The following is a 25,793-nucleotide window of genomic DNA, read 5'->3' as shown; positions in this document are numbered from 1 at the left end:
AGTGCCACATTATTGTGGAACAGCGTATAGTTTGATACCATGTATATAGTACATGGTAGGTTGACCAAAATTTGAGCGCATCTATACATGAGTATAAGTTTCGCTTTATTCAAAGTTAGAGATTAAAATGAGTTAGTGAAACTTGAAACTGGGCTTTGATTGGTTGGCCAGCTGACAGTTGTTTTTGAAAGTGTGAATAAGTAAGGCCAATGCTGATCTTTGTCCACTTCCCTACTGAGGAATCGCTCATATATGAATGGCATACGCCATTCCTCTATTAACATATCTGCATGATGGGCCCAATTTCTTTTGCTTTCATTGATGTAAGGAAAAAATTATTAAGGGGCAGGGAAGTTAAATTCATTGTGGTATAGAGTGAGTGAACTAATTTTAACTAGGCTATAAACTACAATTGTAGATTCTGTGAATGCCTTACAATCTGGAAAGAATAATTAGTTTCACAAACAATATGTAGTACTATTTATTCCAGTAGTGCACACGTTTAGTGTCCTGGGTGTCTTGCAAAATTTATTGTTCCATAACTTCAGTGCAGAGTGAAGTTGCATATATATATATATATATATATATATATACAAAGTGTGCTCATAGAAATGTCACTTACAGTACTTTATGCAAAGAAAATTTTGAATATTTGTGCAAATGCTTTTTGATGGAGAATAAAAAGGGGCTATCTTGAGAGTTAGCTGGACTTGAATAGGCTTGTATGATCAGACTTGAACCATCATATGTTTCATTGAGTTCGTGCACCACGGTTAACAGAATGAATAGTAAGAACAGGTCTAGTGAGGCTCCTCCTATCTGGCTAATCCTATCCATCCTGTCTGAGTAGTAACGTGCAAGTGTATGTAATAAAGACAGGTCACAATAAAAATACACACCAATCAAATAGGGCTCATCATCATCGTGTGCCATTCTGAGGTGTATGTTCCAGTTCTTCATTGTAATGGTTGCTTTATTAGCCATTAAGAAAGTATTTTGTTTATTTATGGATAAATCCAACCCAGTGATGTCTTTCTATTTTATGGCCGTCCAGTTGACACACTCTCTATTTATTTTAGTACCCTGAAGGTCCTGATGGTGACTGCATGTGAAAAGGGCAGTACAAAATGAGCAACACCTTAATTATGACAGTTCTGTGGAGCTATTGTGATGCGTACTAACAATTGACGTTGGCTGACAGAGGTAGACATTAATACAATTAGGGAAAAATACAAAATAAGCACAGTAAGCTAAACAGAAGCAACACATGAGCAAAGACAAAGAAAAGAAAGATGAACAGAATTAGGCAAAAATTATGCAGTATAATTAGCATATTGCATCAGAAATCCTGCATACCCAAAAAAAAAGTAAATAGAAAAGTAGCTATCAAAACCAAATTACTAGGGATATTTGAATAGGAAAATTTCTTACTTGAATTGAATACAAATATTCTGGAAAAATGACCACTGAATTTTGAACTGAGTATAAAATATTTTCTAATTTTTAAACAAAGTGAAATATAAAGTTTGTACAAAGTTCATTTGTTAAGAAAAGAAATAATCAGGCATACACTGATGCATGCAGGTAATACCTTTAACATTTAGACACATGGACAACTGAGGCACTTATAAATTATAAATAACTGATTTCAATTATCTGTGCCCGATTACCATAGCAATGACAATAATGAAACAGGGAACGGCATGTTACCAGATGCACATACAATGTTGTGTTCACTGAAGGAGAGAAATGTGATACTACAGCACCACATGTTGTTTTAAAGGGATGCAAACATTGCGAGACTGGACAAATAGTAAATTGAAACAAATTCGTATAATAGGCTGTCTCAAAGCGACCAGTTTTTATTGAATGACTGGAAATTATTGAGGAGACTTTATATGCTTCTGCTTCGCTCAGGAATTTGTACCCCTGTGCAACAACCGCAGCTTTCTTCTAGCAGAATTATTCAGAACAGTTTTTACATCCGTCGTTCTCTATCCCTCGAGACTTCAGTAATTGTTTTGATCCCTTACGTATTCGGAAAAAAAATGAATATTCAACAAATTTGAATAATGAGTTCTCAAATCGAATCTATGAAGTTAATAGCAGCAACTATTCGATATGTATACGAAATTTTGAATATTTGCACACTCCTGCAAATTACATAAGACTGCCAGTTTGTAGAATGTCCCTAAGCGCTTTTTGAAGTAGATCTGCTTTCTTAGTGTGGCAATACTGGTGGCAACGAATTGCAATCAGTTATTGATAGAACTGGAGGTGAATTCTTATACTTTTTCTCTGTGAAAAGATGGAATTAACTTTGCAACAGCAGTCAGCTTGAGGTGACACGACAAGCTGTAATAATGTCCATAAGTAAGTGCAAACGAAGTACTGCTATGGTAGAGTGTACGGAAACATGATAATGGAGACGTGATAGCCTGGCATACTTTCTGTTCATGACAAGTGGTGTCAGCTTATGATTCTTTCAGTGCAGATGTGCTTTCATATTTTGAATGTGAAGTGAAGTTTTCAAAAAGTGTATGAATATAGGTATACACTTCAGGAGGAGGGCAAAAAGCAAAGTGCCTTATGGGGCCATACCCCTACAGTAATAGCATTTAACATTCAGCAGCAACACCACTTCACAACAGAGTGGGCATGCTTTAGTGAGATCCCCATCTGAAACATTTAATGACGTAACAGTTGCGATGTAAAGACAGTATAAAACATACTGCTTTGTCCTGCACTGGTTCGAGAAGCTGTGAGATTTGTGTGTGATGAGAATGCCATATAATAGAATAATATTTTGGGGAAGAACAGATTAGTTACTTGCACGCAAGAGTCTCGATTTCTCATTAGCAGGCTGTAGGTGACAGCTAATTCCCAGTTTTTTTAAAGCCTTAGTGACTGTGTTTTCTGTGCGAGCAGGTCAGCCAACATTGGAACAGAAAAGAACTTATTTATGTGACTGATGCAATTCAATCATGGCACTTTTCTTTAAGTTTGGAGTTGCACTAGGAATGAAGAAAAGTTTTATATCAGTTTCAGTTTATTTTTGTTTCACCTTCCGTTTTCGTAAAAAGTATCAGCTTCATACTCATTTGGAACACGGATAAATATACGACAAAGGAAAAGGAAACCAAGGAAAACCAGGAAATAAAGGTGCTTGTCTGCACCTGGCTAGGTCCCTGTCCTCAATATTTTTTACGCTCAAGCAACAACGGTAACATAATACCATCATGTCACAATATGTAAAAAATAGTAAGGAATATTAATTTTCATGCACTCTATCAAAATACTGACAAGATATACATAAACAACAAACAGAAAATGCATTTACCAAGAGGTAAAAGGAGTTCTTGAAGAGTTCACATAACTAAACAACATCACATAAGCAATAAGGCAAAGAACACCCACTAACCGTTTGCGTTATCGGTTAGTTGGGGGCTTGCTGCATAAACTTAAATAGACAAGAAAAATAGAGTCTGGCATCCAAAAAAATATAGGAAAAGTGCCAAGTATTGTAATACCAAAGCACTGGAAAAAAATTATCAAGAGGAAGATTGGTCCATTAACAGATCTCTATAAAGCAGCTTTCTGAAATATCTCAGGTACTTTGCTTGCTAAAATTCAGCTTCAATATTTCTGTTACAATTTAAGAAAGCAGGGATCAAGTAGCTAAGACGCTGCCTTCCATACTTTGTCTTTAGTTTTGGCAATCGATAACATTTCTGAGCTGAAAAATTGTGGTTATTATGAAGTGAGTTTTTTTTTTTTTTCAAATTTTTGTGGATGTATTTTAAACTATATAAATATTTGTTGTGAGTGAGCATGTTTGTAGTTTGCTTACAAATAACAATTTGTAACGGTCACTGAAATCCCTAGTAGAGTACGTGTTTCGCAAACTTTCAAGGGCACGGATAGACCTTTTTTGCAAGGTTTCTAGCTATTTGATGTTAGCAGTACTAGCAGTTGTGCCCCATAAAAGAAAACAATACAGTATCTGTGATTGTATCAAAGAAAAATATAGACTTGGCCAGAACCTAACTGGTATGTAATTTCTCATCCTTCCTAAAGCACCTATTATGTGCGACAGCTTCAAGTTTAAATGGCTAACATGCTCATTCCAAGATTAATTTCCATAAAAAAGAACACTCAGTAAACACTCTTTGTGCGCTCTTTTTTATCATAATTGAAATGAATACTAAAAAGATTATTTACTTGTGTGCTTTGAGACCTAAAAATGACATACCATACTTTAAGAAAAACGAGAACAAGGTAAAAGCGAGAGCCTACCAGACTTTGTTTTATTGACATTGAGTTGAAGCTCGTTTACATCTAGCCACTTTGACAACTCTCATAACCACTCTCTTAACCACCTATTTGCCTTTATGTTAGTTAATTAAGCACCAAGAAAGAAAGCATTTGTGTCATCCGTGTACAAAAGCATTTTTTCCATTAGTGGGATGCTAGTGATATCATTTATATAAAACAAAAGCAAAACCGGCCCTAAAATAAAGCGTCGTGGTACACCTGCAGTTGCTTACATTAGCTTGGACGATGATGAACGCAGTGTGACATATTGTTTACGATTTGGCATATATCTTCTAATCAGATTTAAACCTCACCCTCTAATCCCGTAAGAAGTCTGCTTACTGAAAAATACTTCATGTGTGACTGAATCGAAGGCCTTTCTTAGGACCAGAAGTATTCCCACTGTATACAACTTCTCTTCAATATTTTTTATTATTAGTTTCTTTCTTTGCAATAGGGCTAGCTCAGTTGAGTTATTCTGTTGAAAACTGAACAGGTGTGGTGAAATTACTTCATGCTTTTTCAAAAGCCTGAGTAATTTCTAGTGCAGTATGCATTCAAATATTTAATGAAATGCTCAGTACGGATATTGTTTAATGCTTGGGCATGTTTAGTGCTCTATATGTTTGTCCGTCTGCCACTTTCTACACCACAGGGATAGCAAATTCAGATCTGACTGTAGCGTATTTGTCTACATCTGAATGGTTAGCTAGTTATTTATATGCCATACAATTTTCTTCAAAGAGTTGTATTGAGGAGGCCGTATTTGATGCAATGCCATTAATATATACAGTAGATTCCTGTTAAGATGAAACCACCATAGTGGCTTAGCGGCTATGGTGTTGCGCTGCTAAGCATGAGGTCACGGGATCAAACCACAACCCTTGCGGCTGCATTTCGATGGAGGTAAAATGCAAAAAAGCCTGTGTTCCATGCGTTGGGGGCACGTTAAAGATCCCCTAGTGGTCAAAATTAATCCGGAGTCCCTCACTACGGCATGCCTCGTAATCAAATCGTGGCTTTGTAACGTAAAAGCCTAGAATTTGATTCAATTCAATTCCTGTTATGATGAATGTGGTTAAGTCAAGTCTTCAGATATGCAGAACAATGTGCAAGTGCTTGGTTAGTTTCCCATAGACTCCATGTAGAAAGAAAATCCATTTAACATGAGCCATCCATTCAGCTTGCCGAACTTGCATCCATCACCAATGCATGCAATTTGGCTGAGCGAGAAGTCTGCAGTGGCTTCTAAATCTGGCAAAAGCAGATGGTATTTTTGTGTACACAAACTATCGCTATTTTTACCAAGGACCCCATGGTGGCGGAACAAGTGGCAATTGCTCTAGCCATCAGGAGTAATTAGTGGGCCTGCATTTACAGTGATTCAATAGCTGCTATAAGGGGTTTTGATAAAGGCTACATGGCTGGAGTTGCAGCTAAACTTTTTGACAACATTGGAATTATGAGAACTGAAATCTGATGGTTTCCTGCGCATATGGGGAAAGTGGACGAGACTCGGGTAAACCTCAGTAAGGTTGCTCATCACAATTGGCATGAGGACCTGCTAACCGTGATAGTCAGAACCGAGCCGTTCACCATCCAGCCAGGGAATTTAGAGATCATTTAATAACTTACCATGACATTACCAAACATTACTGTCTAGGACGCAGGTAATCCCCATTGCCACATTCAAAACTGAACAGGGCTTAGGCAGTCTCACTGCGCTTATTGCAAACAGGCACATATCCCATGCCGTACCGCATTAATAAAATATATCCAGAGAGAGACATTAAGATGAACTGCAATGATTGTAATGGCATCATTGGAATCAGACATACTGGCGGGGTGTCCCGTGACTCTCCCCAACCTCGTTGAAGAATGGACACAGTGGGAGAAAAGGATTCAAAGCCCATTGTTTCAGGACCAACTAAGGGCCATCTAGAGGGCCCATGATGTCGCTGAAGGGCTTGGCCTGACAATGCCAATGTGGTAGTGGTCCGCCTTGGCTCTTGGCTTAAAAAGTCGAGCCTCCAGGCCTCATTTTAATAAAATAATAAAAGTTCTCACACACACGCACGCACACGCACACTATGCCAGTGTTAATGATGATGCTCTACCATTGAGCTACCATGGTGGCTGTCTTCCCCTACATCTAGATCTAGTTCCAGAGACTGCCAGGACTACATCTAGTACACATAAACAAATACCCAATAAAGTAAACACGAGGATAGCCACTGCAGTAGCTCAATGGTAGAGCATCGCGCAAGTAATGAGGCACATGTGTGTTTGAATCCTACCAACGACAAGTTGTCTTTCTGTCCACTTGCATTTCCCTTTTCCTTATTATTTCCTCACTACAATTAGAGAGAACAGTTAATTTGCCCGATGCTCTCCCTGGCTTCATTGTCAGCTGGCTTCATGTATTGTAAAATTTAAATATAAAACGTGTAACATACATGCTTATATATGTTTTATTTAAAACACGTATAAGCAGTAAGAAAAAATCCAGCTTGAAGTATCACCTTTCAAGAAATAGGCACGAATCGTGTATTATAACATTGGTAAACTAACTTGACATGATGGTATCGCTAACGTGGGTGATATAACTTCTGGAAGCCTTGTGGGAAGTGATGATGATAGATTCAATGTACTTTCTCTTTTTGCTCCTCAGCAAAATAGCGGCTGCATGTTCCTCTTCTGTACAGCGTTCGCGCTAGAATTGAGGAGCTGCAACCAGCAGAGCTGAGTTGGCTGTTCCCTACGTTTTCTTGCTATCCTTTCTAGCACATTCTTGTTGTGACTTAGCAGGAAATTTAACACCTTTGGTTTGCATTTGATTTTAAATAATTCCGGTGCCACTGCATATTATTGAAACACCATTAGAAAAACTTTTTTAAGAGATTTTCGGAATATCATATAGTGGCAGCCCTATTCATTTATTAACTCAAATAGCATGATATTCAATTTGTCATTCAGAACTTTCAAATATATTTATACGCCCTCAATGCTAGTGATATCATAGTTCAGTGTAGCCAAAGTCTTTGAACTGACAGAAGTTAGGGTTGTAGATCTTTAAAACACTTTGGTTTTGTATCTGCAAGCCATTTCTGGGTTAGATGACAGTAATTGATTGTCATCTCTATGTAAATGTGTAACCAAAGTCTTTAGAAGTACTGACTTATACCTTTTTGCATGACACCATTGCTAGAAAGAGGATATATGCAAGTAATGCTTTCAACATGTCTTTCCAGAATATGGTAAAGGAGGGCCAAGCTATGCACTGCCCACAGTGTCGTGTTATTGTCATGAAAAAGTGGGGTTGTGACTGGCTCAAATGCTCCGTGTGCCAGACAGAAATCTGCTGGGTTACTAAAGGTCCGCGATGGGGTCCTCAGGTTGGTACTCAATATTTGCAGTGTTTTAATACTGTTCTGTGCCCTGAATTGTATTGTTAAAAAGTTTGGCTGCTGTGTTATAGACGACAAGTGTGAATGAATTCAGCTTATGTATTTATGTAGCATCTGGTAAGAATATGTTACTTGGATAATGCAAAATTTCTGTTAATTCAAGCAGAATTCAAAATTTTACTTTGCTTGTTATGTTGTTTGTGCATTTTAAATTTACTTAATTCATTCAAGTCAAACAAGAATGTTGGTTGGTTCAAACTGTTCCCATGACAGAGGAATGCGATAAAAGATGGCTGATTAGAGACCACCAACCGTCAAAGCATGAACCGTCAAAGCATGATGCAGGTGTCGATATTTGCTACTGTGAAATGGTGCCATTGACCCAGTCACTCTCACAGTGATTCGGTAGTACATATACACACTATACTTATCTTTTCAATGATTGTTTGGATCGTTAAATGTAGGGGAAAAATAAAGAAGGTTTTGTCCTGTCATGTATTTAGTGTAATTTGCATGGGGAACTCAAATTTTATCACAAAAGATTGTGCACTTTGTTGAATATTTATTAAAAGCTGATTACAAGAGATTCAATAAATATCTAATTTCTTTGTTACTTTAGTTAACACAGTTGTAGAAACTTTTCATTGACTAAGCATCACAATCTATTATGTGGCTGGTGCTGCCCGGTGTTCAACTTCTTTATTTTTATTTTTTCACCAGGGCAAAGGAGACACTTCTGCTGGCTGCAAATGTGGAGTGAATGGAGTAAAATGCCATCCTAAGTGCAATTACTGCCACTGATCTGTGCACCTCGAGTGAATTGAGTGAGATGTGTATAGGTGCATTTTTATTAATGGCAAGAAAACATTTCCTTGGTTGCTTATTTTAGCAGTATTTAGTTACAGGCCTAGTATTGTGTGTACATCAGTGAGAAACCCATGCAAAGCATGCAAAATGTAGTGCATTAACTTTTTTTTTTTCACTTATATAGTGTGTTGCCAAAGGCTTTTACCAAGGTGTACTTACAAAAGGCTCTAGCCACTATATGCAATACATATGATCTTGTCAGGCTTCCTAATAATTGGAAGTGTTAATACAGCTGGGCCCAGATGCAATGAACACTATCAATGCACAAAATATGTTTGCTGTGTCAGAAGTTTGTTATAGTTGGACATGCTCTTAGGATTGCCGATACAGAATTCAACAAGTTGCAGAAGAGATGTTTTATTTCCAAAATTGATGTGCACCACATTTACTGGCAAAAATTGGTGATTGAGCTCTCTATGAATAGTTTCCACCCATCAATGCTACTCTACAATTTCGTAAACTGTCAACATGGTTGTGGGTTAAGCCCCTGGTGTGTACAGAATGCTTGAACGAGCTACAAAGCTTAAGGCAGGTGATGTCAAGATCACTGGGGCCAATCCTCTGCTTGTTGTCCCTTTCACGGCTCGTCGAGACGCTGCCATTTTACAGTTCATCTCGTTCATTGTAACCGACCTGAGCGGACTGTTCCTCATAGACTCTTTGTAAAACATTTTGGTTGTTGGGAAACTATTTGTAGTAGCTGAAAATTCACTCCAAGTGGGATTGTTATATGTGGACTTGACTGTATATGCAGGGACGAGACTGTGAGGCTTGAGTTTGTCTTTCATAATGCCGGAACTTGAGAGAACATTGCAGCTCCTACTATCTCTCATGGGTTGCATGGGACTGCATACCTTGTTATCTTCGAGTAGGAGGTGATTGTCAGCATTGAGGACACATCCATTCAGAGAGCTTAGCTATTGTGGCACTAGCCTGCTTTGATGATTTATTGTGCGTTTGATACCACAGTTTGAAAAGATTTTAGCTGACATTGTATGTGCTTCATATGGAAAAGAGAGAAAAATTAGACTTGGCAAAAGCAGCAAGCAGTAAGTTTCCTAAAGGCCCGTAGATTTTGCTGCTAGAATAAATGTTAACATTCAGACACACAGCCTTGTATTCCCTATTGTAACTTCCAATTCACGAGTGTTGATGCTCAAAGGTTCATAGTTTATTTGTGTAATAGTCTTTGAAAAGTCAATTTAATTGTGCTCAGTTGAGTGGAACAATTACTTTTGTCACTTGAAAATTCTCTACACTTTGGTAGTATCTGAAGCACAGACATGTTTCACACTTTCTTGCACAGTGACTTATCTCATTATTGTCTGTAGATCTCGATCACTATTTCATATGCACATCATTGCCATGACTAAGCACCCTCCCTCTTCTCAGTGTGAAGAGCTAGAAAAGCATTCATGTGCAAATATAAACATACAGTTTGTATCAGCTTTTGACATTGGTGCCGGTGTTGTTGTGAAGTCTTTCAAAGCATGCTGCAAAAAAAAAAAGGAAAGGAGAAAGTAGGCTTTATTGACTCTGGTTCCCTTACCTCAACTAGGGTGAACAGCAGCCTTTACGAGTCCCCGAGGCCTCAATACACTAGGTAATTTCGTGTTGTCTTGAAAAGAACCCCCTTTGGGAAATCTTGGAGATAACTCCAGGTGACACCTGAAGAAGTGTAAACTCCTGTACAATGCTAGGCACCTCCTTAACAATTTGAAGCACGCAGATTGCATATGGCTGCAGATGTATGCTGTATGTTGTGCCATCCATTGCCAGGGAGGACATGCAAGGCAAGCCTAGTTGGTGGGCCCTCCACAATGTGGCCTTTACTGAATTTGTCTTACTCTTGGTGCATCTTTCGTGTGTGTATTTGCTCCACAAACCTTTGAATCTCGCAGACAGCACAATCGGCACCGAGCAAATGCTGTTGGAGCTGAAGAAGAGTGTGCCAGAGTGTATGTGCACCAGTGTTGCAGGCCTCTTGTCTAGATCAATGCTGTGGTATGGTGCACAAGATGAACCTGAAGGAACACTTGATATTTGTTGCAAGTACAACCTTTGTCAGAAAAATTCCAGGACTGAGCTTATAAAATATTATTTATTCAACTTGCAGACTATAATGACTCTAGGTCTTGTCAAAGTAGTCCCCATGCCTATCTACCCACAGTTTCCACCTTTTTTGGAGGTCATGAAAGCACGCAGGAAAAGCTTCATCTGGGATGCTCTCTCTTCACCACATGAGTCACAGCAATTTGGTTTGCTGTTTTATCTTCATGATGCTTCCCTTGCGGCAATTTCACAGGGGGAACAAAAAGAAATCGCACTGCGACAGGGTATGTGAATAGGGGGAATATGGTAGAGTAGGAATATGTTATTTGGCCAGATATTCCTGGACTGATACAGCAATGTGGGACCTCGTGTTGTTGTACAAGAACCACTGTTGTGCAGATTGACAACATATTGGGACAGTGCTGATGAATTGCTTGGTAAAAATGTTTTGGCATGTTAATGTAAAAGTTTTGGTTTATTTCTTCGATGGCAACAGTGCAAGAGACGAGACAAGCAGGTAAACGAGAACAAAGTCGTATCATAAAAAGCCAATGAACACTGACACCAAGGACAACATAGGGGAAATTACTTGTGCTTAATAAATGAAATAAAGAAACAATAAATTCATGGAAATTAAAATGGATGAAAAAACAACTTGCCGCAGGTGGGGAACGATCTCACAACCTTCGCATTCATTTCTTTATTTCATTTATTAAGCACAAGTAATTTTCCCTGTGTTGTCCATGATGTCAGTGTTCGTTGGCTTCTTATGATGAGACAAGCAAGTGACACACACATACACAAAGTGCTGCTCCCATCTGCGCTATTCCCATAAAAGATGTTGGCTTACCAACAAGTTTGAATTAAGGCGTTTTTGGTTTATTGTTTGTATTTCTAGCAGATATTGATGGTGTATCAAGCCTTTGTCATCAAGAAATGAGATTGACATTGTCTTTTCAATGGTTGCTGCTTCAATTTTTAAGAGGGAAGTGAACCGTGACTTTGCTATTTGGCACTTTGTCACTTTATTTGAGGGTCATACTGGTAGCACCAACTTCATCTCTGGCAGTGATGCTTTAACGCAAATGTGGTATCACTTCTGGCTCTTTCCAAAAGTTCAGCAGCAAATGTTTGTCTAATTTCTTTCTGTTTCATCTGTCAATGTGGTGACACTATTGTTGCATTCAGTTTCCATTTTCCTGAATTGTTGCATATGCTCTGGTGACATGCATCCCTGTTCATTTTCATCTTTTCTGATATCATGCGCAGAGGAACATTGCAATTTTCATGCAGTAAGTGCCTTACTCAGGCCACTCGCAGCCGTATGCGTCACTGATGGGTCGCCAGCTCTGGAATTGCCTTGCACTGAATCTCTGCCCTCCAAAGCCTTTGGTGCCAGTCACAGACACAGCTTCTATATGTCTCTATATACTTGCCGAATCACATTAAAAATCAGCCCTGGAATTTTCCTGAGAAAGGGCATCTTATCTGTTCACTCATGCAGAGTGACTATGGTGTAGAAATAGTTGAAACCATATGATGTTCTTTTAATCTCAGATAAATCTAACTCAGTTGTCCTTTCTTTTTATGTTGTGGTGCAAAGCAAAGCATGATGAGCAAACACATGAACCACGACGATCAGCATATTTCTTACCTCATAACTGCTGTTTTCAGTAAAAGCCTTGATGAAACTGACGAACACATGTTGGGGGCGTACTGAAAGGAGAGGGCAGTAGCTCAAGAAGCAGCATGGAGGACATGTCAGGTGGCAGCATGAGCTGATGGCTGTAAAGGAATGGGGTGATGATGATCAGTCATTTACTGATCTGACCATTTCTTTTTTCTTAGCATTTGAAATGACTGGTTCTTTTGAGTATGTTTCTGTGCAATGATATGTGCCTTGTATGAAGTTGTAATGTTTTATTTGCTTTGAATATAAACATGCTTCTCCTAGCGGGTCATCATGCAGATAAAAAAAAAAAGTTGGGTGCTAGAATTAAAGAAAACAAAAAACTTTTGCTGCTCAATAACAGCCTGTTATTGTTAAGCCGTTGTGATGGGAGGGCAGGTTGGCTGTCATGTGCAGTGTGTATGTGCTTGGGATGCCAGTTTTCTGTAGTCCTCATGCCCCCATGCATCTGCTTGTGTATACAAAAGAGATACATTCAGTGATGTCTTGTTGGTTCAATTTTGTTGGTTGAATGTATCATAATGTTGACAAGTTAGAGGCTCTTTATTATTTGCCAGTGCTGCAAATAAGTGTGGCCTCTTTTTAATCTATGAATCTGTTTGTTTTTCAGTAACGCTGAAAATAGGGCGAGTTGGGCAAGACTTGTATTAGAATATTTGAGAGATGAGCATTCTTTGAAAAGTTTTTCTAGTCACTTGATTGAACTGGAAGGAAATGTTTATTATGTTGATGGAAACAATAAAGCATTAATAATTTCAACTAAGAATATTGTAATACTTTCATGGCTGTGCACACAAACTAAGAGTTTCTAAGTCATAAGCACACAAAAATTTTCCTGTCTATGTAAGCGTTCATCATCATCAGCCTATTTTATGTCCACTGCAGGACGACGGCCTCTCCCTGCAATCTTCAAATACCCCTGTCCTGCGCCAACCGATTCCAACTTGTGCCTGTGAATTTCCTAATTTCATTACCCTACCTAGTTTTCTGCCATCCTCAACTGCGTTTCCTTTCTCTTGGAACCCATTCTGTAACTCTAATGATCCACCGGTTATCTATCCTACACATTACATGGCCTGCCCAGCTCCATTATTAAAGCGAAGCTTTCTTTTCTGCCTTTGACTTTCCCACTGCTGCTGCTACTGCTGCTGCAAGCATGTATGTATATGACAGGCACGAGTAAGAGAGGAAAGGCGACAGGAGAAACTCATTTTCACCCCACCACGTCGAATGTGCACAATGCCCTCTGGAGCTCCCTGGCTATTGTCACATTAGCCGCTTGACAGCTGTCATTATCCGTGACTCCCCTCAGAAGCATTGCAGAAACTGCAGCGCTTCCCTTTGTACTATGTGCGAGGCCAGAGGGGACGCAGATAGAGCTGTAGAGAGGAGGAGAGGGAGGAGAAGAGGCAGTTCTCGTACAAGAAAGGGGCGGGGAGGTGACGTTAGAAGGCAAGGAAACCCCACTACTACACAACAGCGGTTGCAGGGAAACAGGATAAGCTTAAGTTCAAGGTACAGAGTGCAGTATGTTCCTGCTATTTCTGAAAAATAAACGCCGTGCAAATATGTCAAGCGGGCAACTTACGCAGGATGTGCAGAAGCAGAGCCGCATTAATTAAAGCGCACTGCAGGGTCCAGGAGACACTACGGAAGCGGTCGACCGTCAACTCAACACTTCTGTGCCCGCCAATTAGCTTTGCGGCTATGGCATTGCTAGAGGTCGTGGATTTGATCCCAATCGCGGAAGCCGCATTTTGACGGGTCCGAAATAGAAAATGCACGTGCACTTAGATTTTGGGACATGTTAAAGTATGTCACTGTGTCAAAATTAATCCGGTGTCCACTACTACGGTTTGCCTCATAATCCGAGTGTGGTTTCGGCACGTACAGCCCCATAATCCAATTCAAGTTTAATACTTCTGCCACAATGCGATGTGCCATATGAGGAAATGACAACGCTCAACCCTTTCGGAGGTTATAAAAGATGGCGTACAACAACGCCTCAAGCAGACACCTCTCCCTGTGTTTTCTGTGTACTACGCAGACAAACAGCAGTGGTGCATGCAAGCTAACGCTTAACATCAACTCACCACCCTTGTGTTAGCCTAAAGGTTGAAGAAAAGCTTTAGCAGTCAATATCACCGCTAATTATTGTCAATCAAAGCATCCAGCACGGAAAGCTTCGCTTACATAGATTTCCACAGTACATAGATCTGCATAATGTTTTCTCTTAATGTCAATTAGAATATCGATCGGCTATTCTGGCTTGCTCTCTGATCCACACCGCTCTCTTCCTGTCCCTTAACATTACGCCTAACATTCTTTGTTTCATTGCGCTTTGTGTGGTCCTTAACTTGTTCTTGAGCTTCTTTGTCAACCTCCAAGTTGTGGCCCATATGTTAACACTGAAAGGATCCGTTGATTGTACACTTTTCTTTTCAATGATGGTGGTAAGCTTCCAGTCAGGATCTGGCATTGTCAGCCGTACGCACTCCAACCCATTTCCAACCAATTTCCTTCTCATGATCAGGGTCCCCTGTGAGTAATTGACCTAGGTAAATGTACGCCTTCGCAGACTCTGTAGACTGACTGGCCATCCTGAACTCTTGTTCCCTTGCCAGGCATTATCCTTGTCTTCTGCATGTTAATCTTCAGCCCCACTCTTTAGCTTTCTCTGTTAAGGTCCTCAATCATTTGTTGTAACTCGTCTGCATTGTTGCTGAATAGAACAATGTCATCTGCAAACTGAAGGTTGCCGAGATATTTTCCATTGATCCTCACACTGAAGTCTTCCCAATTTAATAGCTTGAATGCTTCTAAGCATGCAGGGAATAGCATTGTAGAGATTGTGTCTCCTTGCCTGACCCTTTTCTTTATAGGTATCTTTCTACCTTTATTGTTGAGAATCAGGGTAGCTGTGGAATCTTTGTAGATATTTTGCAAGATATTCACGTAAGCCTCCTGTACTCCTTAATTATGTAATAGCTCTATGATTGCTGGTATTTCTAATGAATCAAATGCCTTTTCATAATCTATGAAAGCTGTACAGGGAGGTTGATCTTACTCTGCAGATTTTCGGTTACCTGATTGATGACATGGATGTGATCCATTGTAGAGTATCCCTTCCTGAAGCCTACCTGTTCTCTTGTTTGACTGGAGTATTGCCCTTATTCTGTTGGAAATTATCTTGGTGAATATTTTATACAATACTGGAAGTAAGCTAATGGGCCTATAATTTTTTTATTCTTTAACGCCTTCCTTTTTGTGGATTAGTATAATGTTGGCTTTCTTCCAGTTCTCTGGAACCCTTGAAGTCATGAGACATTTCGTATAAATGGCCGCAAGCTTTTCAAGCATGGTATCTCCTCCATCTTTGATTAAATTGACTGTTATCCCATCTTCACCTGATGCTTTTCCCTGTTTCATGTCTTGCAAGGCCCTTCCAACTTCATCGCTAGTTATGGAAGGAGCCTCTGTATCCTGTTCATTACTACTACGAATGGAAGTAGCGGGGCTGCCCTGGGTACTGTACAGGTCAGTATAAAACTCTTCTGCTGATTTTACTATATCATCGAAATTGCTGATGATATTACCCTGCTCATTTTTCAGTGCATACCTCTTGGCTTGTACTATGCCAAGTTTTCTTCTCACTGTTTACATACTGCATCCATTTTTTATTGCTTCCTCAGTCTTTCTCTCGTTATAATTTTGAATATCCCTTACTTTCTCCTTGTTGATCAGTTTTGACAGTTCTGCAAATTCTATCTGATCTCTTGAGTTGGACACTTTCATTCTTTGTCGCTTTATGAGGTCCTTCGTTACTTGGAGAACTTACCAATTGGTAGCCTTGGTGCCTTACCTCCTACATTAATTGCTGCTTCTGAAGCCAGTCTAGTTATGGTTTCATTCATCACCTCTATGTCATCTTCATCCCTCTGTTCTAAGGCTGAATATTTGTTTGCAAGCATCAGCCTGAATTGGTCTGGTTTTACCCTTATTGTGTCTAGGTTGGCCTGTTTCCTCTTCACTCTTTCTCTCTTCATATTGAGGTAAATCCCAGACTTTAATAACTTATGATCACTGCACTTTATCCTACCTAATACTTCTACATCCTACAATGTGCTGGGATCGGTAGAAAGTATGAAATCTATTTCATTTCTTGTTTCTCCATTAATGCTTTTCCAGGTCCACTTTCTTTTGCTACGCTTCCTGAAGAAGGTATTCATTTTTCGCAGCTTATTCCTCAGAGCAAAAGAAAGAAATGCTGGTAGAATTTGTTGAGCTTATTCCTTTTAACAAATTTTACCGGCATCTCTCCTCTAGTGTTCCTAGAAGCGATGCCGTAGTTGTCAACTGCTTGTTCACTAGCCTGGTTTTTTCCCATTTTTGTATTGAAGTCGCCCATGACTACAGTATACTGAGTTTTCACTTTTCTCATCACTAATTCCACGTCTTCATAGAACTGTTCTATTTCTTCATCATCATGAGTGGAAGTTGCAGCGTAGGTTTGTACTACCTTTATTCTATACCTCCTATTTAGCTTTATTACAACTACTGCTATGCTCTCATTAATGCTGTAGAATTTGTTAATGTTGTCCGTCCTTATGGATTCGGAATCCTATTCCATATTGCTGCTTATCTGGAAGTCCTCTATAGCAGAGGGCGTGGCCGTTATTCAGCACCGTAATAAGCCGCACCAGTTATAACCTCACTAAAGCCAATAATATCCCATATAATGCCTGATAGTTCCTCAAAGAATGCTGCTAAGCTAGCTTATGCAAGTGATTTTATAGCTTTGCACCATCATTCATATAGTATTAATGTGTGATAAAACTTGGTCAGAGCTTACTTAAAGGGACACTAAAGGAAAATAAGTTGAGGTAATTCGATAGCTTATCTGTCTTGAAGTATCATCATTTTCTGAACTCCAATATACAACTTAGTTGTGTGGAAAACTGCCACCGAACGTTCAGCTGCCGCTCCTTAATTTGACTAGGCTGAGCCAAAACTGAGGCCCTAATGTAACCTCCACATCACCACCTCTGCCTCTATCTGTGAATTGGCCACTCAACTTGCGTTGGTGGTGTTTCTCAAAACTGCCCGCCTCCTGCCTCGGCTCATCTCTCGGCTGGCGTACGGTGCCAGCTACCCGGTGCCCTGACATCACACCACATGTTACACGAGAGAGGTACCATGCTCCACAACAGGTGGCACCACTCTGATCTTTATTTTTTGCAATTTTCTCGCTTACGAATGTTCTGTTCTTGTTAGAGTGAAGAATTCATTATTGCAGAAAATTAGTCTTTCAATCTAGGTCGACTTAATATTTTCCTTTATTGTCTCTAAGTAGCATTCAATATCTAAAGTGTCCCTCTTCAAATATTGCTGACAAACATGTTTCCACCAGAACTCGTTTTGGAAAGCATATTCCAGAAATGAGGAAAAGGGTAAAACTGTCACATCATAGATTATTTGGTGCCTCGCCTGCTTGATACATGACCATCAAGCAGTTGCTGCTTGAAAGGACATCCGTAGGAAGTGCATTTCTGCCATGCATTTACTCGTGGTGCGTCTGCCTTGGGTAAGGATTATTTTTTAAATATAGGTGCGTGAATCATCATACATGTAAAATGGCAGCTTCACGTTTAATTTTTCTAACGCTCCTGTGTAGTGTTTTCTGTAGACTTCACAAAGTCCCGTAATGCATGTCATTTGAATGGCTGCAGGTGTGCTAAGCTAGTTACTACTAGCGAAAGCACAAAGCTAACTGCAGATGCCTAAGGTTGGCATCTGAAGAAGCAAAGGAAAAAGAAGTGATTGTGGCCTAGTGGTTAGAACACCGGCCTGCTGCACTCAACAGCAGACGTTCGGTTCCACCATCGGTCACACATTATATTTTTTTATTAAAATGAGGCGAGACGGGAACCTACCTTCTGCAAAGTACCAAGAATGAGGCAAATAATGCTTCACATCAAAATATGCGCGGCGAGCCCAGCATCTCTATTGCGATGGCAATTATACAGACGCTGCAGGCACATCTTGCTCTTGCTGTCCTGGATGAAGTCCAAATGCGAATAGAATTAGTGCTGCCCATGCGCCGTACACGGAGAAAGTAAAAAAAATTCGAGGACTCCTAAGCACTTGTGAGTTGTGAATGCCAAAACATTAATATCCATTTGAACACGGCTGAGCTGTCAGAGTTTTACGCTGCGAGTAATGCACCATAGCGGTATGTGCTGTCTGAGCCAGCAAGCAGCAGCCACCTGTGGTGCCAACAGCGCATACCACTGATGTCCTGCACAATGAGAGATCAAGGAAGCAGCAGCGGCCACTAAGGCCAGCAAGCATGCACAGCAGCTAGCCAAGTTGGAGTGAGAGAGAGAAAGAGATACGGACCGCGCGCCGGCTTCCGAAAGCTAGATGGCAGCACCCGCACGCGCACGTCACACGACTGACTCGTCGACGACAATCCGTCTCGCCCCGTATCTGCTCCATCGAGGCGCGCTGGTGACGTGGCGTCGCGGTGATGCCCTCTCCCCTCTTACAGGACCGTTTCGCCCGCTCTGCGCCGTCGAGGCGCACTCGTGACGTGGCGTCGCAGCCAATGGGAATGTAGGTGCCGTTTCGCTGCTACAGATGCCAGCTTTTTCGCTCAATGGACTATTTGACACTTTCGCATGAAAAGACTAGGAGGGAGCGCCATGGTGCCAATTTTGAAGCCTTAGATATAAACGAGACGCTCATGGAAAACAGGTCATAACCATGTAATAGGCTAGCTGCCTAACTTCATACTCCCTCCTAGTATTTTTTCTTCTTCCGTGGCGCCGTATGTTGGTGGTCACACTATGTGATACGGGTGCAAGCACAAGTGAAGGTGAGCTGAGAAGGATGGTGGCTTGATGCACGCCGCCTTCCCGCGCATCCAATTTTGGAGGTCACGTGATCGAGCACGTGCTGTCCACGGAGGAAGTGAGAACGCTATGCAGCTTACACATTGGCAAACGCCCCTGCGCCACCGACGCAAGGGCAGCATGAAGGGAACGGCAAGGCAGCAGGCAAAGTGCACCGCAGCAAAACTTCCACGATCCTTTGGGTGGAATCAGTTGGTGCAATCCCAACGCTACTCTTACAACATTTGCACCCTTTGGGGTGTATATTTGTCCCACAACGATAATCTCAATCTGCCTTGCTTGCATTTAATTTCTTGAAAATTCTGTGCTCGCTACTTCCCTGGCGAGAATGCTATGTCATGCTGATAATGTGCATGCCATTCATGACTTGGAAGTACTGGGCCCGCAGCGTTAACGAAAGGAAATGTGGGCAAGACAGATGCAAGACAATTATTGTTGTAGGACAAGATGCACCCCAAAGGGTGCTTCTAAGGAGTGCACTTCAAAAGTATTCCTGAACCATTCCTGAATGCCAAAATGAGCCCCAAGTTCTGTGTTAGCATTGCTCCCGAGCATTCAAGTTTCTTGGTGATGTCGGCTAAAAATGTGAAATGAGTGCACAAGTATGCTTAGTTACCTTCAAGTGTATCGTCGCGTATAAATGTTTGAGCCCTTCTCACACCGATTCTCTTGTCTTCCGCAAAGCTCTTAATGTAGTAGTAGCCTTTACAACAGCAAAATGTTCGTGGTAGTAATCTGCTGCCTTCAGCCAAGCCCCCCAGCGGGTGATAACATTATGGACAAAATGGACCCAGGACAAAACAGGGAAACAGGCATTATTAGGCTCTGAAATATCCTAAAATGTTTGCTAATATATCTTAAACCGGCACGATAAGGATGCAAATAAATAGCATTATGCCTTTCCAGGTAGTCATGTATGCCATGCATGTCATGTCATGTACACGTCATATATATATATATATATATATATATATATATATATATATATATATATATATATATATATATATATATATATATATATATATACACACATGAGCATGCCATTCTTGTCATATGTCATATCCTCGATGCATGCCATGTGATGTCAGGACATGTCATGTCGTGCTATGCATGTTACGAAAGCAATGAAAAGGAGACATCGCGAGCGCGGCGTTGCCAGTTTGAGAAAAATAATCCTGAACCATGCAGGCCCTCCGCGTGGCGCATAAGCGTTACTGAATTTCTGAAACTGAAATGCATCATAAATTCCTAAAGTACGACTCGTACACAACCTACATACATGATAGCGTCGGATCGTAATTTGAATATATGTGAAAACATAATTCTGTTACGCGGAAACAAACACAAACCCCTTTTCCAGCTGCCGTTTGAAGTCTGTCTTAGTGGCTGCGGACGCTATAGGTGTGGATACTAGGGGTACATAGTGAGTGGTTTGTCTTTAACTTAATAGGCCCCTCACCAGGCCACACCGCAAATTTTGGTTTTACGCTGGAAATTGTTACGTGCCCTCTTGGGAGCGTTCTACCGCAAGAATGTTTCAAATCGCTTAGTTAATAGCCGAGATAGAAATATTTCAGTTCCGCTAACCCATGATTTCAGGAGGCGAGCGCCACTGCCAAGAGAGAAAGAAGAAAGAAAACATTTATTGTAGAAAATAGGACGAGCGGTCTTCAGGCTGGTCGGGGCCCCTATTCTAGGGCTCTGCTGGCTTGAGCTCTGCGGCTTGCCTGGAGTGTGGCAGCCCTCTGTGCCCCCTCCAAGCTGGAGAGCAAGGCCTCCCATCCCTCTCGCATTGTGGTTTCGTGAGTGTTGTCTTGAGGAGCCTTGGCGCATTCCCACGTGATGTGGTCCAGCTTGGGCTTGGCCCCACATGGGCACTCATCTGGATATCGCTCTTTATCTATTTTGTGTAGGAGATGTAGGCGCGGGTAAGTTTTGGTTTGCAACTTCCTCCAAGTTGTTCCGCTTTGCTTAATTTCCGGTGGAGCGAGGTGAATTTGATTCGAGCCCTTTTGTAATATTCAAGGATTGCCGATCGGCTCCAGTCTACCGGTTCGGGTTCGATGCTCGCCTCACTGTCGGGCGCCACTGGTATGTTGCGTGCGCAGTGGCCACCACGTGGGCGAGTTCATTTACCCCCGATGCCAGCATGACCTGGTATACAGATGAGTTTGATTGCGCCAAAGTCCTTGGTTATATTTATTATCTTGGCGGCTGCCATGCAGATCCTACCGTTTCGGTAGTTTCTACACGGCTGCATGGAGTCCGTCAGGATGTGGGCTTCCTCACTTGTGCTGGTGTGCGCCGCAGTAGCCCTAGCGATGGCTATCTCCTCAGCCTCACAGATGTTGCAGGCCCGCACTGCGGTGCTCGTTACTTCTCTGTAAATGGCATCTATCACTGTGATTGTAAACCGTGGTGTACGTGTTCTATGTACGGTGGCATCAGTGTAGTATGTGTTACTCCTGCCCTCGTATGTTTTCTTGTAGTGTTTAGCCCTAGCCTCTCTGCGTCCCAGGTTTAGAGAGAGACTCTTTCCACTTGCCCCATCTACCCTGCGCAAGCGAAATTCCCATACTGGAGCTGCGCGGCGCACTTCCGCTGACTTCCGCACTTCCGCTGGAAAAGTGTAATGGTTCCAGGACCTACTTTTGGAAATGTGGTTGTTTGCTTTAAATCAGGGGTACAATCAGGACTTGACGGGAACCAAAGGTCAGTGGGTCGCCTCGCATTGGGCGCTCACGGGAAGACTACAAATGAAGCTGTGCAGGGTGATATGGGCTGGACTAGTTTTGAAGTGAGGGAAGCTCGCAGTAAAATTGAGTATGAAGAACGGCTGAGGAAGATGGAAAAAAGTAAATGGGCTGGGAGAGTGTTCAGGTATTTGTACAGGAAAAACATTGATTCACAGTGGAGGAAAAGAACTAGGAAGCTTACCAGCAAGTATGCGGCTTGTAGGGTGGGCAACACAGTAACAAAGAAGGTCAAGCGGAAAGTCAGAGAGGCTGAAATAATCTCATGGGTGGCAGCAATGGAAAAGAAACCTGCCATGAGTAACTGCTTAAGAGGAAAAAACGAAATCAGGAAAGAAACCATTTATGATAACTCAAAGGGAAGCTCATTACTTCTTGAAGCGAGATAGGGATGCTTAGAACATGCACCTATAAAGCAAGATATAAGAAGGAAGAAGCATGTGCTTGCTGCGGTAAAGCTAGGGAAATGACAGAGCATATTTTTATTAGAATGTGAAGATGTCTACCCAGTGGTCGATTTAGGCACCACTGGCCTCCTTGAAGCCCTTGGGTTCAGCGGGAGCAGTGGTAAAGCAAACATGTTCGCAATAGGCATTAGTAAGAGGCGATTGGAGGATTGGTGGAAGAAAAGTAGGGAAACGACAAAAGACGGAGACGTACAAAAGCACAGTTCGCAGTAGGGGATCAGAAAATTTGGTCGTGGTAGTTCATAGTGTTTTTTTTTTTCATTGTTTAACCTAGGTAGGACATTAGGCAGTATAATAGTAAGAGCTTGGTGGCGCAACCCACCGCCCCGTTCCAAAGGGGACGCTCATAACATCCATCCACCCATGTCGCGCGCGAGCTGTTGCATTTGTCTCGTTTTGCGCAGCGCACGATCTTGCACGCTGTGCACGAGAACACTTGTCTAGTGGTATAAGTCAGTACTACACGAACACTGAGGCAGATGCTAGCGGATCACAGAGCATGATCGCGCTCTGGAACACGCTAGAAAATTACATAGTTTCGCTTTCAGCGTGCGCGACTGCACGACATGGGAACAAAGCAGACGAAACGGAAGTACATCTATCTTGCTGTGGTGCGAAGTAAAACGAAAACACGCAGACATTTTGTGTATTTTATTATACAAGCGAACCTTGTATTGCCTCACTCGTGTCGGTGTCAGTGTTGGTGTTGCCGTACGAAAACCCCAAGCCGCGCTAAAATAAAATACTTGTCAGGATGCGGATTCGAACCACCTACCTTCATGGTTGCGAGATCACCACGCCAACAGATTCAGCCACTGTCGGCTTTTTTTTTTTTATTAGATGGAATTATGAGTAGTGTCAAACCAATATTGTTACATTACATTTGAACATACATGAGAAACAAATGCACACGTGGTATGCAGTCCAATGAAAGTTCAAAATTCTGGCAAACAAACGCAAGCGTCCAGACGCGAAATCCATTCAGGTACGGGATCAAAGGTAGCAACCACACTACCCACTTGAGCGGTCTCTTCTCGGAAGACAGACCTTGTCGAGCGAGGTGGCTCCGCATGTCTGTCGATCATTCGACTTCTCCATAATGAATAAAGTCCTAATAACATAAACAAATCATATGGTGTATTACTGGCTGTCTTTTTGAAAGGAAAGAATCCGATATAATACGTGAGAGGAAAGTCTTTTTTTTATAGTTATTTGTAAAATGTCCCAAAAATGAAATGCGTCATGACCAAATATAAAACAATGTTCTATTGTCTCGGGTTGATTGCAGTCTACAATTTGTATTCCAGGGTACAAACAGTCCTTTTTCCTGAAGCCACGTTTTAACTGGCAGAGTGAAGGTGTGCAGCTTAAAGAAAACTGTTTTCGCTGCTGGCGTAATGCACATTCTACTGACAAGGCAAAGAACATCTTGACCAAATAGAGACAGATACGGCTTTTGGTACAGAGGTTCAGGGAAAAGGTTATCTATAAGTGCTACATTTAGAGACGAGCGATTAACGGAAAAATACTCAAGGGTGAATCTGGCTTTTAAGAATGAAATAGTGCCGACAAGTTCCTTTAGGAAGCCCCATAACGGCAATTCTTGAGCAAAGTTTGTCGTGACAAAAAGAAAAGGAAGGTGTGACGCAAGACGTGCTCGATTAACTGCGAGAAGGAATGGATGGCGGACATTTTTAAGGTAAAATAAGCGCATGACCAATTGTCGCACAAACAAATGCACATGACTCGGGCCTCCCTTCTAAATTAAGCTGAAGAAAAAGGTTGTCCCTTCTCATGGCTTCCCATGATGAATGCTAAATAAAATACACAAATATTCTATGAAATGCTTGAACATGGGCACGTGGCATCAACGGGAACCTGTGGCGGTTCATCTCGTCGTTCCTGGAGGAACGCACCCTCCGGGTACGAGTGGGCCGATCGAGGAGCTCCCCTCGGCCGGTGGCAGTGGGCGTCGCACAAGGGTCAGTGGTGAGCCCTTTCCTGCTCAACCTGGCCCTGGCCTGGCTTCCTGCTGCCCTGCCGATCGACCCCCACTACCCCGTGAATACCTCCACCTATGCGGACGACATCGCCCGGTGGGTGCGAATTCCACCACACAGCCACCGCAGCGCGCGCTCGGCTCGGCAAAGCACTCCACACCGCCGCTGCTTACCTGAGCAGCATTGACTTTGCCATCTCGGCAAGGAAGACGGAGGCCATGCTGCTCCACCCAAGAACAGCCGCCTGCCGCACAGGTGCGCGGTTGCACCTGGAAGGCGTCCAGTTACCCTGGAGCACGGCAGTGACGTACCTGGGGCTGCGCATTGATCACTGGCTGTCCTGGCTGCCTGCTGTCAAGACCCTGCATGTCCAGGTCCTCCGGGTTCGCAAGGCAGTCTCCCAGCTTCTTGCCCGAGGACAGGGCTGTACCAATAGGTGGGCTCTGCGGCTGTACGATGCAGCAGCCACCTCATGCCTGCGGTACGCCCTCCCACTCGTGGCACTACCACCTGCCCGTCTCAAGAAGCTGGAGCTGCAGCATCGGGCTCTGCCTGGGCGCTCCCCGCAGCTCTCAAGTCGCTGCAACCTTGGCCGAGGCACGAGCATGGCCCCTGTCACTCCTCCTACTGCAACAGGGGCTACGCCATGTGGACCGCCTCCACCATGGCCCAGACGGCAGCGCCCTGCTGTGCCGGCTGCGCTCGCGGCCCAATTCACAGATGGACAGACTCTGTGGGCTGTATGAGGAGATGATTGGGAGGCCTCCAGCGAACAACACACAGCTGCCTCCTCCCCAGAGACCACCCATACCCATCACCACAGAGCTGCCCGGCGTCTGCAAACGGCGCTCCCCGACTTGTGCCTTTCAGCAGACGGCTGCCTCCCTCCTGCATGAGGACCACGGAGGACAGGTCTACGTTGACGGCTCGGTTATGCCGGACACGGGCTCGTCGACTGCGGCTTGCGTGGTGCCCGCCTTGCGGAAGAGCAGGCAGTGTCGCCTCCCCGAACATGCGACGTCAACAGCGGCAGAGGTAGCAGCCCTCCACCTGGCTGTGGACTTGCTCGCGGAGGAGCTGCCAGCGACCCCAGTGACCATCTACTGCGACTCCAAGGCGGCATTTCTCAGCCTGCAGAGGCCAGAAAGGGCCAGCCTTGGGGTCGCCCTGCTCTCGACAAGGCTGATGGTGCTCCAGCAGGCGGGCTGCCCGGTGTCCCGGCACTGGCTTCCAGCCCACTAGGGATACCGGTCAACGAGGAAGCTGATGCACTGGTAAAGCATGCCTACCACTACCTGGTCCCGCCCAGCCTGGCAGTGACAGCCA

At 42.7% G+C, this 25,793-nt stretch overlaps 1 protein-coding gene across 2 annotated transcripts in view; it reads left to right on the top strand.

The window, feature by feature from the left end:
* The window catches only part of LOC126546103 (uncharacterized), a 107,747-nt gene extending 94,658 nt beyond the window's left edge, over positions 1-13,089 (top strand). For both annotated transcript variants that reach the window (XM_055061664.2, XM_050194185.3), the window contains 2 exons: positions 7,566-7,709; positions 8,442-13,089. In XM_055061664.2, coding sequence (XP_054917639.1) covers positions 7,566-7,709; positions 8,442-8,522 — 225 coding nt within the window. In that variant the 3' untranslated portion in view covers positions 8,523-13,089. The remainder of the gene's footprint in view (positions 1-7,565; positions 7,710-8,441) is intronic.
* Positions 13,090-25,793: the final 12,704 nt, after the last annotated feature.

This window comes from Dermacentor andersoni, chromosome 1, assembly GCF_023375885.2.
Source record: "Dermacentor andersoni chromosome 1, qqDerAnde1_hic_scaffold, whole genome shotgun sequence".
NCBI lineage: Eukaryota > Metazoa > Arthropoda > Arachnida > Ixodida > Ixodidae > Dermacentor > Dermacentor andersoni.
This window is presented reverse-complemented; position numbering and strand designations above follow the sequence as displayed.